The 12141-nt window shown below is 35.3% G+C and overlaps 1 protein-coding gene across 1 annotated transcript; it reads right to left on the bottom strand.

Annotated features, from left to right (window-relative positions):
* Window positions 1-482: 482 nt before the first annotated feature.
* Window positions 483-9211, bottom strand: LOC141586718 (putative sugar phosphate/phosphate translocator At1g48230). Its single transcript, XM_074408026.1, has 10 exons — window positions 9068-9211; window positions 8794-8891; window positions 5870-5977; window positions 5333-5364; window positions 5181-5231; window positions 4080-4141; window positions 3728-3989; window positions 2558-2823; window positions 2337-2434; window positions 483-904 (listed from the first exon to the last, which is right to left on the bottom strand). The coding sequence occupies exons 2-10, from the start codon at window positions 8875-8877 to the stop codon at window positions 731-733; spliced, it is 1137 nt and encodes a 378-aa protein (XP_074264127.1). The 5' UTR covers window positions 8878-8891; window positions 9068-9211; the 3' UTR covers window positions 483-730.
* Between the last annotated feature and the right edge of the window lie 2930 nt (window positions 9212-12141).

The following is a 12141-nucleotide window of genomic DNA, read 5'->3' as shown; positions in this document are numbered from 1 at the left end:
CAAGGGGCAAAGCCCCTATAGCAAACTACGAGGAAACTGGACAAGGAGTCGTAACTCCAATAGCATTATCACAAAGAATAGCTCGAAATTCCACTGGTGGATAGTTGAGGTTGATATTGATCGGAAAGTATGACACCCCCTTGTTAGCTAGCCAATCTGCACTTTGTTGGCCTCTATAGAAAAATTTGGTCATATGAAAGACATACTATACGGTTATTTCGTGTTATAGATAGGTAAATTACTATGGGGCACTCCGTTTGTGCCAATCATTTGTTTCTATAAACAAATGATGGAGAATACTTCATAAACTTCACTTCTTTAGGTCACGAAAATATTTGCTTCAAAATCACATGTTCTTTTGAACTCATCTCAAGCTCCACAAGAGTGAGATAGATGATCATCCATAGGATACATTTTAAGCCGGAACCATGATTCGTTCTTGAATCGATTTAACAGTTGAAGCAAAAATCAATACAGAAATACACCAGAGCAAAAAGATTAATTGACTGAATGGCCCTCAAGGTTGATCAACACTTTAGATACATCAATGCTCTGGTTCTGATACATATGAATAGGCGCTAGATCTTCATGTACTAAGCCACTGTGACAGTGGTAAAAAAAAAATAAAGCAAAATGGTGGATCTCAAAGATGAAGAATATGTACCCAATGCCGCTTTCTCCTTGGCTACAAGAATTGATCAAGGATTTGTAGTGTGTCATATTTGATGATTTATGCAGGATGTGAGGTGAGCTGTGTACGTCCGATATGAGATAACCGAGAGGTAGGAATTAAAGGAGACTCTTCGTCCACGATCACTTCAGAAGCTAAATTAGATCCTCCACTGCTTCCATCATCGTCATTGGGTACGTGTATATCTGATGACTTCTTTTCTAACTTCCAATCCTGCAAGGGTTACAGGCAGGTATTCAGCTTAAGCTGATGGTGGAATAACAGGCGAGGGCAACATTATCGGAGTGCATTATCCAAGTGCTCTGAAAATATTACTCCGTACTAGGCAATACTGAATAAAAACATACATTAAGAGCTTGTTTGGATGAAAATATGGGAGGGAAATGAGAGGGAGAGTAATGTCAACATGTTCTCGATCCAAATGTTTATAATGGTGGTGGAAGGATTTTAGGTAAACTTTTCATGGTTACCTTTGAGGTATGAGATTTTGCCAACGACACCCAATTTTTTAATTTTTTGTTTATTGTGCCCTGAAGTTCGAATTTACTAACCAGCGTGCCTGATTTAAAGACCTGGCCATAATTCTAGAGGAATGCTGCTGCCAGCATTTGAAAAACAAAAATAATTAAAAAGACGACATCAATCACTTGTAGAGGTAGTGTGTACTGTGTAGTCTGGAAGCAGACTGAACAAGTACTGTATAAGAGACATTGCAATCTGCAACGAGAATGAACAGCAAAAAAGTACGTTTTAATATCTTCGTCCATGGACTGTTGATGTGCCATGAAAGAAAATGTACTTGCATCTGTTTCGTACAAAAATTAGAGAATCCTTTGTTTCAAGACTTTCCCATATTAGTAGATTTTTTAAGACTACTACAAGTCCACAAGGGCTTGTTTGATGAAGGGAATTCCAGAGTAATGTAGGAGAGGGGAGGAGAGGGGGAAGAGGGGTACGATTTGCAGAGTTTAGTTAGCAAGTAAGTTTGGAGAGATTTATTTAATGAAGGGATTTATTTAATATGCTATCCAAACAACCCCAAAATCTTTTATCTGTATGGTGGTACCACACCCCGAAGCATAACATGTTGTGGTCACTTGCTACTGAATACCAAAAAAACACTGTATACAGCTAATCTCCCAAGGAAAATAATAAAACCTTTCACTTTTTATTTTACAAAAAAAAAATGAAAAAAAAAAAGCCTACTGAAGAAAAAATATGAAATTCATTTTTGAATCATGTCGAGAAATGCTTTCAGAATTCAGAGTAGACATTTCACAATTTTTAGTCATATTTTGAGAGAGATCAAATACAAATGTGAGTGTCTCGAAATGTGAGAATGACGTATATTTTGACGTAAAGGGGCCAGGGAGTATGCATAAAACTAGTGAGTCTTCCTGTTGGAATAAATCGTACCTCTACTAACTTTGGATTATTTTGTGAAATCTGTACTCACACCTCAAAGAAGAAAAATATCCACATTTTATTTTCAAAAGCAATATAATCACAACTTTCAGAGGGAATGTCGCAATCCTGAATTTCAAGTAAGGCGATCACGGAATACCATGAGAGCACAGAGATAACGATCAACAGAAACTCAAGAAGCTACACGGACATGAACATCACCAAAATTAGAAACACACACCTTCGTAATTCTTTCAGGAATTGTTTCAGATGAGTTAGGTTGAGATGCACGGACATCCTTCAGCTTCAAGTAGTTGTACATAACAACACCACAAAGAGCTGCAGCGTAGAAGCATTCAAAAAATTACTATGGCATTCACCAATTACAAATAGACTGAAACTATCGATAAAAGACCAATTGCAAAACAAAAAAAAAAAACCCATGATTAATAGAGGCCTTACCAATAGCATAGCCAATGATATTGAGACCTGTGATAGCAGACTCTGGAAATATCACTGTTGAAAGAGCAATCAGAATCCAGTCTTTTAGAACACCAGCAACACGGATTGTTACTGCCCCCGTTCTACCGATAACCAAGAAAATTGAGAAGTTCAAGGCCAGAGCGCACAAAGCATTTGAGAAGAAGGTCCAAAAATTAAATTGAATTCGGGAAGGATCCATATGAGGTTGCTCCAACATATACCAGGGAATGAACAGAAACACAAAACTGCATTTGATAGAGAATTGATGAATTAGACTGATAGCAAAGAAGTCCAAGGATAATAACACAGCTACGGAGTACTATTCTCCAACTTCTTCTGTACCAATCACTCCCGACACCAAATAGAAAGTGAGAGATAGAAACAAACATAACTGAAGTTTAGCATAAGTAGTCATGTTATAAAGCAAAAGAAGTATCTTGCATGGTGATTTTACACTAAGATACAGTAGAACCACATGTTATCTACCCAAATACCCTTATAAAAGAACTTCTTAGTAACTTCTTTTGATAAGGTATTTGAGTAAGCAATGTGTTTTTACTTTAATTCGCATGAAAACATAAGCAATTGTGATTTTCAAAATAGACAGGTCTTACCAATCTTACATTTCTTGTAGTAAGACCACCTCACTTGTAAACGAGGATCACTATTTAAACTAAAGTGTGAACTGTTCTTGAACATAGTTCTAGAACCATAACGTTAAAGTAACACCTTTACCTTTAGAGGTGACCTATTTTACTCTATAAAGTAATCCCTTTACTCAAAACTGAGATGGTTCAGTCATCTGACATTATGGCCAGTAAAATGATGATTCAGAGATTTACACAAGCTAAACTAAAAACACACCAGCACAAGCTGACGCATAGGAATTCAAAAACAGCAACAACCTTCAAAAGCAAAGGTAAAAGAAGATAATGTTAGCTGCTTTCAGCTACCTAGAAGACCTATCAATCCCTAACTACTTTCAACTAAATACTAAGCTTTTAAAATATGCTCACTCAATAACAGTATAAATCACTTAAGCTGTAAAGTAAAATCATTTGACAAGATTCAGTGACATGTATGAAATTTGATTGAAAGAGATCAGCAACTGGCAGACTATTTAATTTGCTTAGTGCCTCAAGTTCGTACCTGCATGGAGCTATGTAGTACAAGCTGGTAATAGGATTTAGAGACAAGCCTTTCTTCTGGAGGAGCACTTGAGTTAGGACAAGTCTAAGAGCTTCAGCAAATATCCCAGTAACTTGGTATAGTGTGCCTATGATGTTAAAATGGATTTCTCCGTACGAAGAAACGACAACTCCAACACTGACCAGAAGCATGTTCAAGAACACATCACACCTTAGTGTGTCAGTGCCACACAAGACAGCCATGAGAAACGTAGCCACAGGCACTGCAATAAACGCATGATTAAAACACGCTACAACATATTAGGAATGAGATATTGAGATTTAACAAAATAAAATAAAATAATAGCACATACTTAGAGCCTTGAGCATTTGGATGAACGCAACCGAAATATGCAAATACGCAGTATTGCCAAACCTGAAAATACAGGAAATGCAACACAATATTAACCGCAGACTGAAAAAATGTAACAGACTCTACTAGCATCTTGACAGGCACGACTGTTCTTCGCAGCTTCATAAGAAGCATATTGAAGAATGTTCTTAATATGACTCAGCAAAAACGAGTTAACAACTGCAAAAGCAGTTTCTGCTCAACTTTCACCATCAATAGTGCCTATCATGCACAAGTTTCACTTTTATTTGACACCCTAAATGTACTTTGTATTTCATGAAGTACGCATACCACCCCCTTCAACTACTAGCCCAAATAATTTTCTAGTCACCAGGTTCAGGTGAAACGTTTACGAGTGAGGTAATTGTTGACTGAGTTTTTTTTTATCTCATTTGCATAGTTAAATGCAACAAATCATATTAACGCAACACTCCAACAAAATGAAGGCAAACAACCAGCTAAATTTGAAAATTATTGATATTAGCGAATAGTTCAAACAATCTAGCTGACATGAACCTATGCATATAATTTACAAGAATAATAATAGCTACCCTATGATTCATAGCTTGAAACACAGAATACCTTGCGCTTTCTATGGAATCTTCCCGGAGATGGATACATTAAGGTTAAACATGCTTCAAGCATTATACAACAAGCATCAAAAGACTGCAACAATTGCAATTTCAAAAAACACCTATGAGATTTAGCAAATCCCTTGACTACTATCTTATTGTAGGATAAAATAAATTTGAGAATGCCCATAATTGATTCTAATCCCATCTATCATCAACAAAGCTATCAATCAATCGATATGTTTCCAACCACTTAACTTTCTGGAACGGCAAGTTTGACAATTGATATGAGCATAACTTTCAGTGTTAATCTAAGCAAGGTTTTTCTGACAAACCTTGCCTTTTTTTTTTATTTCATCTCATAGAACTGAAAATTTGAATATTCAAACAAATGGGCAAACACACAGAATTATTTTCATTCAGAGCAAGGAATATAGTGAACAATGAATAGAATCACAAATTACCGAATGATTTGGTATGAGAAGGCTCACCATAAACTTGAGGCAAAGAAGGCACTTATAGGTATTACACAGGTTGCATAACTGCCAATAAGGTACAAAAATATAAATAAGTCTAGAGTGAGATGTGGGACAAATGTTAGAGATATTATAAGGTATAATAGGGATTTACATGAGCAACTCACATTTCGAACGTCATTTTGACAGGTGTAACAACCTGCATTACAAAATGTCAACCTATAAACTCATAAACCGAATGATAAAAAAATTTTATCTGGGAAGGGGGGTTCAAATCTAATACAGTATTTTTCTCAACGTTCCTGATAATAAGAGGGATAGGGCACAAACAAGGAAGGATCGTCAGATTAAGCCTATAATCAATTCAGCAGAAAACTAGACAGCAAAAGTGCGTATAAATAGGAAAGTAGGATAAAATGGTCAATACTTCAATCTTATCAATAAAAAAAGGAAGTGGTAGCCAACTCATAACAAATGAGCTCGGAGCAAATATGGATCAACTGACCTCAACCATATGTTAGCTTTGGTGACTCAATAGTCAAAATTACATTACCAGTTAGTGTATATCAATGAATAATATATATACTTCGATTTTGTAGCACAAACTCAATCAGCAGCCAGCACAAACCAATGCTAGTCAGAAACTCAAAATGAGAAAATTGTGAAAATAAATGTATAATCTATAATTCACAAGCAAATCATACCTTAAAAACACGAACAAGAAAGAACGCCACTACTCCTGAGAATCCCATATGAACCATTGTCAATGTTATAGGGAACGGAAAATTGAAGTACTTTGTAGAAAGAACCCACTGCAAATAATTTACACGCACGGAGTTAGAAAAATTCTCCAATCAAGTAGAATAGTGTATAGAGATATTGATGATAACAGATCCTCAATGATCAAAATGCATTTCATCCTGGTTATGCAATAAAATTTATGTTCTATTTTCTCTCAAATCATATGGTGCAAAATAACCACTATACTTTCTACTTACTTCCATATTAGTGGATGCAATATATGGACTTGAAACAGAAGAGCGATTCTTTCAAATGTTCTAACACCACGCAAACTACAGGTCATATGAGGTGGTTAGTTATAAGCTAAGTCGTTTCAACCCTTAACTCCAGTTGCATGCTGTGTCAACACCGCAGGACACTTCCACACTTTATGTCAGGCCAAAAAGTGGGTTTTTTTTTCACAAAGCAAGTAGACTTTGACATGCACTTGTGCCCAACACTTACAACCGGGTCGAGTCACAATAACATAGGATATAAGACTTCCTAGTTACTTGTGTTTCTCCATCTCAACTTAAGCTACTGGTGAACAGATACAATTGAAGATTTTATCCCACTTCTTGATTGATTCTAACTCAAAAACTAAGTGCAGAAAAATCAGCGGAAAGTGAATCTTCAGAAGCAGATCAGGCCAATGGTCATCAATTTTCTTCAAATTTTTGGGATGCCTAACATGAAGATCACCACCCACTAGTGGATTAAAAAGTGCTCAACAGATAGACATCGGCTGACAACCTGAAAGTTCTATATATACAACAACAAAATATTCCTTACATCTCATACATATTCTGTTTTATGGCCTTACGTTTACCTAGTACTCCCTCTTTCCTATACATATTATCCTTATTCGACTTTGATCATTACATGATGTTGATTTTGACCGACATTCCTTACAATATACGACATTCTCAAAATATCATTAAAAAAAAGTGAATAGTTATTTTGATATTCAAACCACACAAGTTTGAGATAGGACAATGAATTTGGAATGGATGTAGTATATCTATAGATACGAGCAAACTTTTCCCTCATAAATGAAAATGTGTCTCCAGATTTGGCAACAGATGCTTGCTAAGGAGGACAAAAGCTCCAGGCAAAACGAAACAACATTGAAACTGATTTTTGTATTTTCATTGGATATGAGAACCATGCCGTGAGTATGGAAGCTTTTGATGGAATTTTAGTTTATCTAGCACGATCATCCGTCATTTAAAGAATTTCAGAGAGAGAGAGAGAGAACACAACGCTAAATCTAATTGGAAGGAAAATGGAAGGAGAATGGAGAATCGAATTTGTGAACTTTTCTCTCTGCCTTACCAAGTAGCAGTTTGTTACAGGTGTCTTGACATTAAGGGTATGTTTGGATAGCAAAAGTGGAGGGAAAGGAAGGGGAGGGGGAAGGAGGGAAGAGAAAGGGAGGTAAGGGAAGGGGAGGGCAAATGGGGTGTGGGTGTTTGGATACAATTCCTTCCAAATTTTGTCTATTATGGAGAGATTTTGATTTGCCTTCGAGGAGGGAAAATGGATCCCTCCAAATCTCTCCCACTCCATTCCCCTCCACCCTTATTTGCTATCCAAACAAGGGATTTTAAATCCCCTACTCTCCCTTCCTTTCTTTTCCCTCCAAATCCCTCAATCCAAACACACCCTAAGTTCTCCGAAAATGTAGATCACTATCATGACATATAAAGTGCTAAACGAAGTGGTTTCAGCCTTTCAGGTACAGAACTGCAACACGTCTTCTCAGATTAGATCGTCACCTCCATTCAATCAAAAGCTAGTAACTTTATGGCATTTATAGAAAGAGTACATATTAAAATGTCTAAATTGACACGAACAAATTATCCAAAGACAGAGATTTCAAACGTCAAAGACAAACACTAAGAAGATATTATTGATGTATTGCAAAAGAGTTAGGTGTGTTTGGATAGAAAAAGACGAGGGAAGGGAAGGGCGGGAGGGGACGGAGCAAATAAGTTTTTCTTTCAAACATTTCTTCTGTTGGAGGGAATTTTAACTTGCCTTGTAGGAGGGAAATGGAATGACCCAATATTCCTTCCCTCCAAATCTCTCCAAAGTCTAAACTCTATTTTCCTAATCAAACAAGGAAAATTGCCCTTCATTCCCTCCCCTCCCTTTTCCTCCTATTCCTTCAATTCCATCCAAACAAAGGACAAACGATCCACATATCTCGAAAGAAACAGAAATCGTCAAAAACTCTAGAGACTCCTATAGGTAAAATATGAATGATGGTAGGGTTAGCACAATCTTTGAAACAAAATTTAAACCAATAAGACCACAAATAGCAAATTACATATGTTTTCCCAAACCTTTCTATCTTCAATCTTCATATTACGGAGCATATACTACTACTGCTACTACTGTTACATCTAATCATACCAAATAAGCTTCCTTCCTATCAAAGGTTATGATGAAAAAGCCTATTTTACTACATGGGCATGGCAACGTCACAAGATCACATAGTGACATGCTTCTTTAACTGCACAATTGAAACTGCAATCTCTCGCAATATCACTGTGATGCAGACCAAATTCAACCTCACACAATTACCTACACCTCGCGACATAGGCTTAATATAATAACTACCCTAAAACTCATGTCGTAATTCCAGTAAACCCAACTTACAAACAATTCATAAAGTACTCCCTCCCTATTTCTATTTTCTTCCCGCTTCTCAAACTTCCCCTCGCATAATTTACGCAGAGGGAAAACAACAAAAGAACGGACTCCGTATATTAATGCAGACATAAAATTAAACAAATAATACTCCAAGAATAAAGTTTTGCAGAGTAAGGAAAGAATGAAGCACCTTATTATACAGTATAACTCCAGAAGACAGCAATATGTAAATGAGTAAGTATAGATAAGTGAGTGCATGTGACTTATTGATCATCTTTCCTGATTAACCTGAAGAAAAAATTGAAGTAATTCATGAAATGGGCATTATAATACAGTAAATAACAATCAAATGAGAATGACTAAAATGGGTGAAAAAGACATGGATCTGAAATGGGTACAACGTTAAAAGAGTGAATAAAGGGTAAAGAAAAAGTGGGGAAGTAGTGAAAAATGGAAATAAATACCTGAGAAATCAGGGGACCATAAATGTGGAAGGAAGAAGGTTTCTTGAAATGGCGTTCACAGAAAATAATAAGGTGGAGTGTCTGTTGTCAGATACGGAGTAATTGTAAATTGGTGAAGGAAAGAATGTCAGGTTAAGTGAGACCAACTGGAATTGGAGTCATGTATGCCGTTGGCTCTACTTGCCGTGTTAGTCCAATATTCCAACTGTATTTAATCCTCATCCGTTCCCTCTTGACTACGCCTTGCAAATGGGTTAATTAATTTGGGTCGAGTTAATTTGAATTTTAGTTACTTCAGTTATTAAAGAATTTGGGTCGAGTTTGGTTCGGGTTATTTTTCAGTTAGGTAGCATCGACACGAATACGAAAATGGATACGTAATATGACATTCTGTAAAATGTAGAACACGTTACAGGTTTTTTAAATTTCATCAAAGATATGAGTATATTTTAGAGTTAAAAACAACTTTATTTTTATAAAAGTATTTATATTAAATTTAATATAAAAATTCAAATTATGTAGTGTATTAATTAAAACGTAAAAGTCAGATTAAAAATAATTCATATTCCAACATATACAGAAGATAACACAGGTATGTAAAAAATAAGTATGGTTTTCTCATAAATTGTCTTTAAAACTACATCATATGTGGTATCTATATTATGCTGAATTGAAGTATCACGAGTGCCTAAGGAGTGTCCAAATTTAGAAATATTAATACAAATTGGATACGATTTATTAAGTGTTTGACACGTATTTTGGAGTGTCATGCAGGTATCAGTGTCGGGCACGGATACGCTAGATGATAAAAGTTTCTGTGCTACCTAGATGGTCAGTATGCGGTAATGAACATTCGAGCTGGGTTATTTCGGGTCTCAAGTTAGACTCAATTTCGGGTTTAGGTCGGGTATTCGACTCGAGTCAGTTTTGTCAAGTCTACACTTAAGGAACTTTTTTATCCGTTTTTTTATCCTATATATACAAGTGGGAACATATTTGATCGATTTTCATCTTAAAATTGATAAAGATCATTTGTTAAACATTACCTTTTATAATTTAGTCTTTACGAAACACTGCCTTTTATTTCAAAATTTGTATAACACTCCCTTATGGCATTAGCAATAGACAAACCCCAGATGAGATTTGTCTAATGCCACATCACTCAACACACAAACCTCTCTAACAACAAACCGGCCTCAATACAACAATACACAAACCTCTTAAATATAGACAAACCTCATAAAAGTATACTACATGGGGTCCACTATCACTCACAACCAAAAACACAAACCTGTATACAAAATTGTAACCATTCTCATCTATGAACCTCAACCCCCATTCCCAACAATAGAGAGGTTTGTCAACAAACCTCTAAAAAGTACACAAACATTTGTTGACAAACCTCTATTATTGATGCCCTTATAAATCCTTTTCTATGTCTAATACTCCCAAATTGGTACCTCCGATTATAAAAAACAATGGTCCGACCATTTTCTTACTTTCGCACGTGGGAAGATGGATTAATGTTTTCCTCCCAATCACAAATACCAATAGGCAATACCTAATATTTAAATAACAAAAATTGTTCTATAAGACCTATATTTAGGTAAGACTAACCCAATGTCCCAATAGCATAAGGCCCAAATTACTTAATAAAAAATATGAAATAATACTTTTATTTTAATAACATAATATTTTAAATTAATAACTCACATATTTAAATATGTTAGTTTTCATTATAAAGTATAAAGTTATCAAAAAAAAAATCAAAAACTTAATATCTCAATGTTTTTGTGATAGGCTATCGCACACCTATGCAAAGATAATAGTTATACCCTAGCAAAACAAATGAATGTAGTACGTAGGGGTCGAACCACAGAGAGACGAGAGTTGTTAATTAGTTGTTATGGGGTGAATTTTATCAAGGTCGATTACGTTTGAATTGGTTTGTTGGTTGATTTGATGATTAGAAAATAATAAACTATATGATAAAAGGAGTCTAGGGAAGTCGGGTCACACAAGCAAATTATGTAAATGCTTAAATTAAACATAGGAGTTGATGAAACGTTAATTGTTTAGGCTTAGAGACACCCACCTTACGGCATTAGTGTCAACCATAGACCGAGTCTTAGAGAAACTCTCGTCCATGACTAGGTCGTCCTACTACACATGCTTAGTCTAATTCAATTCCGTGCCTCTCGACTTTAGAACGAATGAACAAACTTAATCGATGAATAAGGCCTTTAAACAAAGATTAAACGTGACGATGCAAATATGTGATAGAAATAATTAGACGATATTATATCATCCTAGTTTATCATGTTTATAAATACTTTTTATGCATGACTCCCTTCATTCCCTAGACAAAAGAAACTACTCTAACATAATGTAAATGTAAACTAAACTAATGACGAATGAAATGACAAACATAATGGAAATGTAAATAGAAATTACCTTGTAATATGGAAATGAACTAGAAATGGAAGAATAATACTTGTAATGAAATAACTTGAAATGAATCTTTGGAATATAACTTGAATGAAAATTGTATTGAAATGTTTATAACATAAAGTAAATCTAAACTGAGCTAAGCTAAAAACTAAACTAATCTAACTACTAAACTTAGAGAGAATTATGAGAAATTGTGTATGTGAATGGTGTATCTAGATGTTGAAGTCTACACCCTTTATATAGGAAATAAGAGGTGAAACTTAGAGCAAATACAAGGGGTCAACCCCAAATATTTTCTTTTAATTACTTGAGTAATTGCCTAGAGAATCCCATGTTGGCCATCAACTCCTTCTTAATTGCACAATTAGCATCCAAAGAGCATCTTAAGATGAGCATCCAAGGCATTCTCCATCTTCTTCTACTTGGGTTTTAACACTTGATTTTATACTTGGACTCATTTCTTCATTTTTCTACTAACATAAGTTAGTGTCATTTTTTGCTTGGACCAACAATCTTTATAAATTGCCATGCCACGATCAAGCTTACCTATACTTAGCCATGCAAATTCTGATGTTTGCTAAAATGACGGGAAAAAGCTTCCGATCACTTAAATTCCTACAAAA

The sequence above is a fragment of the Silene latifolia genome, chromosome 6 (genome assembly GCF_048544455.1).
Source record: "Silene latifolia isolate original U9 population chromosome 6, ASM4854445v1, whole genome shotgun sequence".
NCBI lineage: Eukaryota > Viridiplantae > Streptophyta > Magnoliopsida > Caryophyllales > Caryophyllaceae > Silene > Silene latifolia.
This window is presented reverse-complemented; position numbering and strand designations above follow the sequence as displayed.

Coding starts and splice junctions, on each gene's coding strand:
- LOC141586718 (XM_074408026.1), bottom strand. CDS start 8,877: ATGATCAATAAGTCACATGCACTCACTTATCTATACTTACTCATTTAC. Junction 5,978..8,793: donor GAGTTATACTGTATAATAAG/GTGCTTCATTCT, acceptor AATTATTTGCAG/TGGGTTCTTTCTACAAAGTA. Junction 3,990..4,079: donor CCAAATGCTCAAGGCTCTAA/GTATGTGCTATT, acceptor CGTTTATTGCAG/TGCCTGTGGCTACGTTTCTC.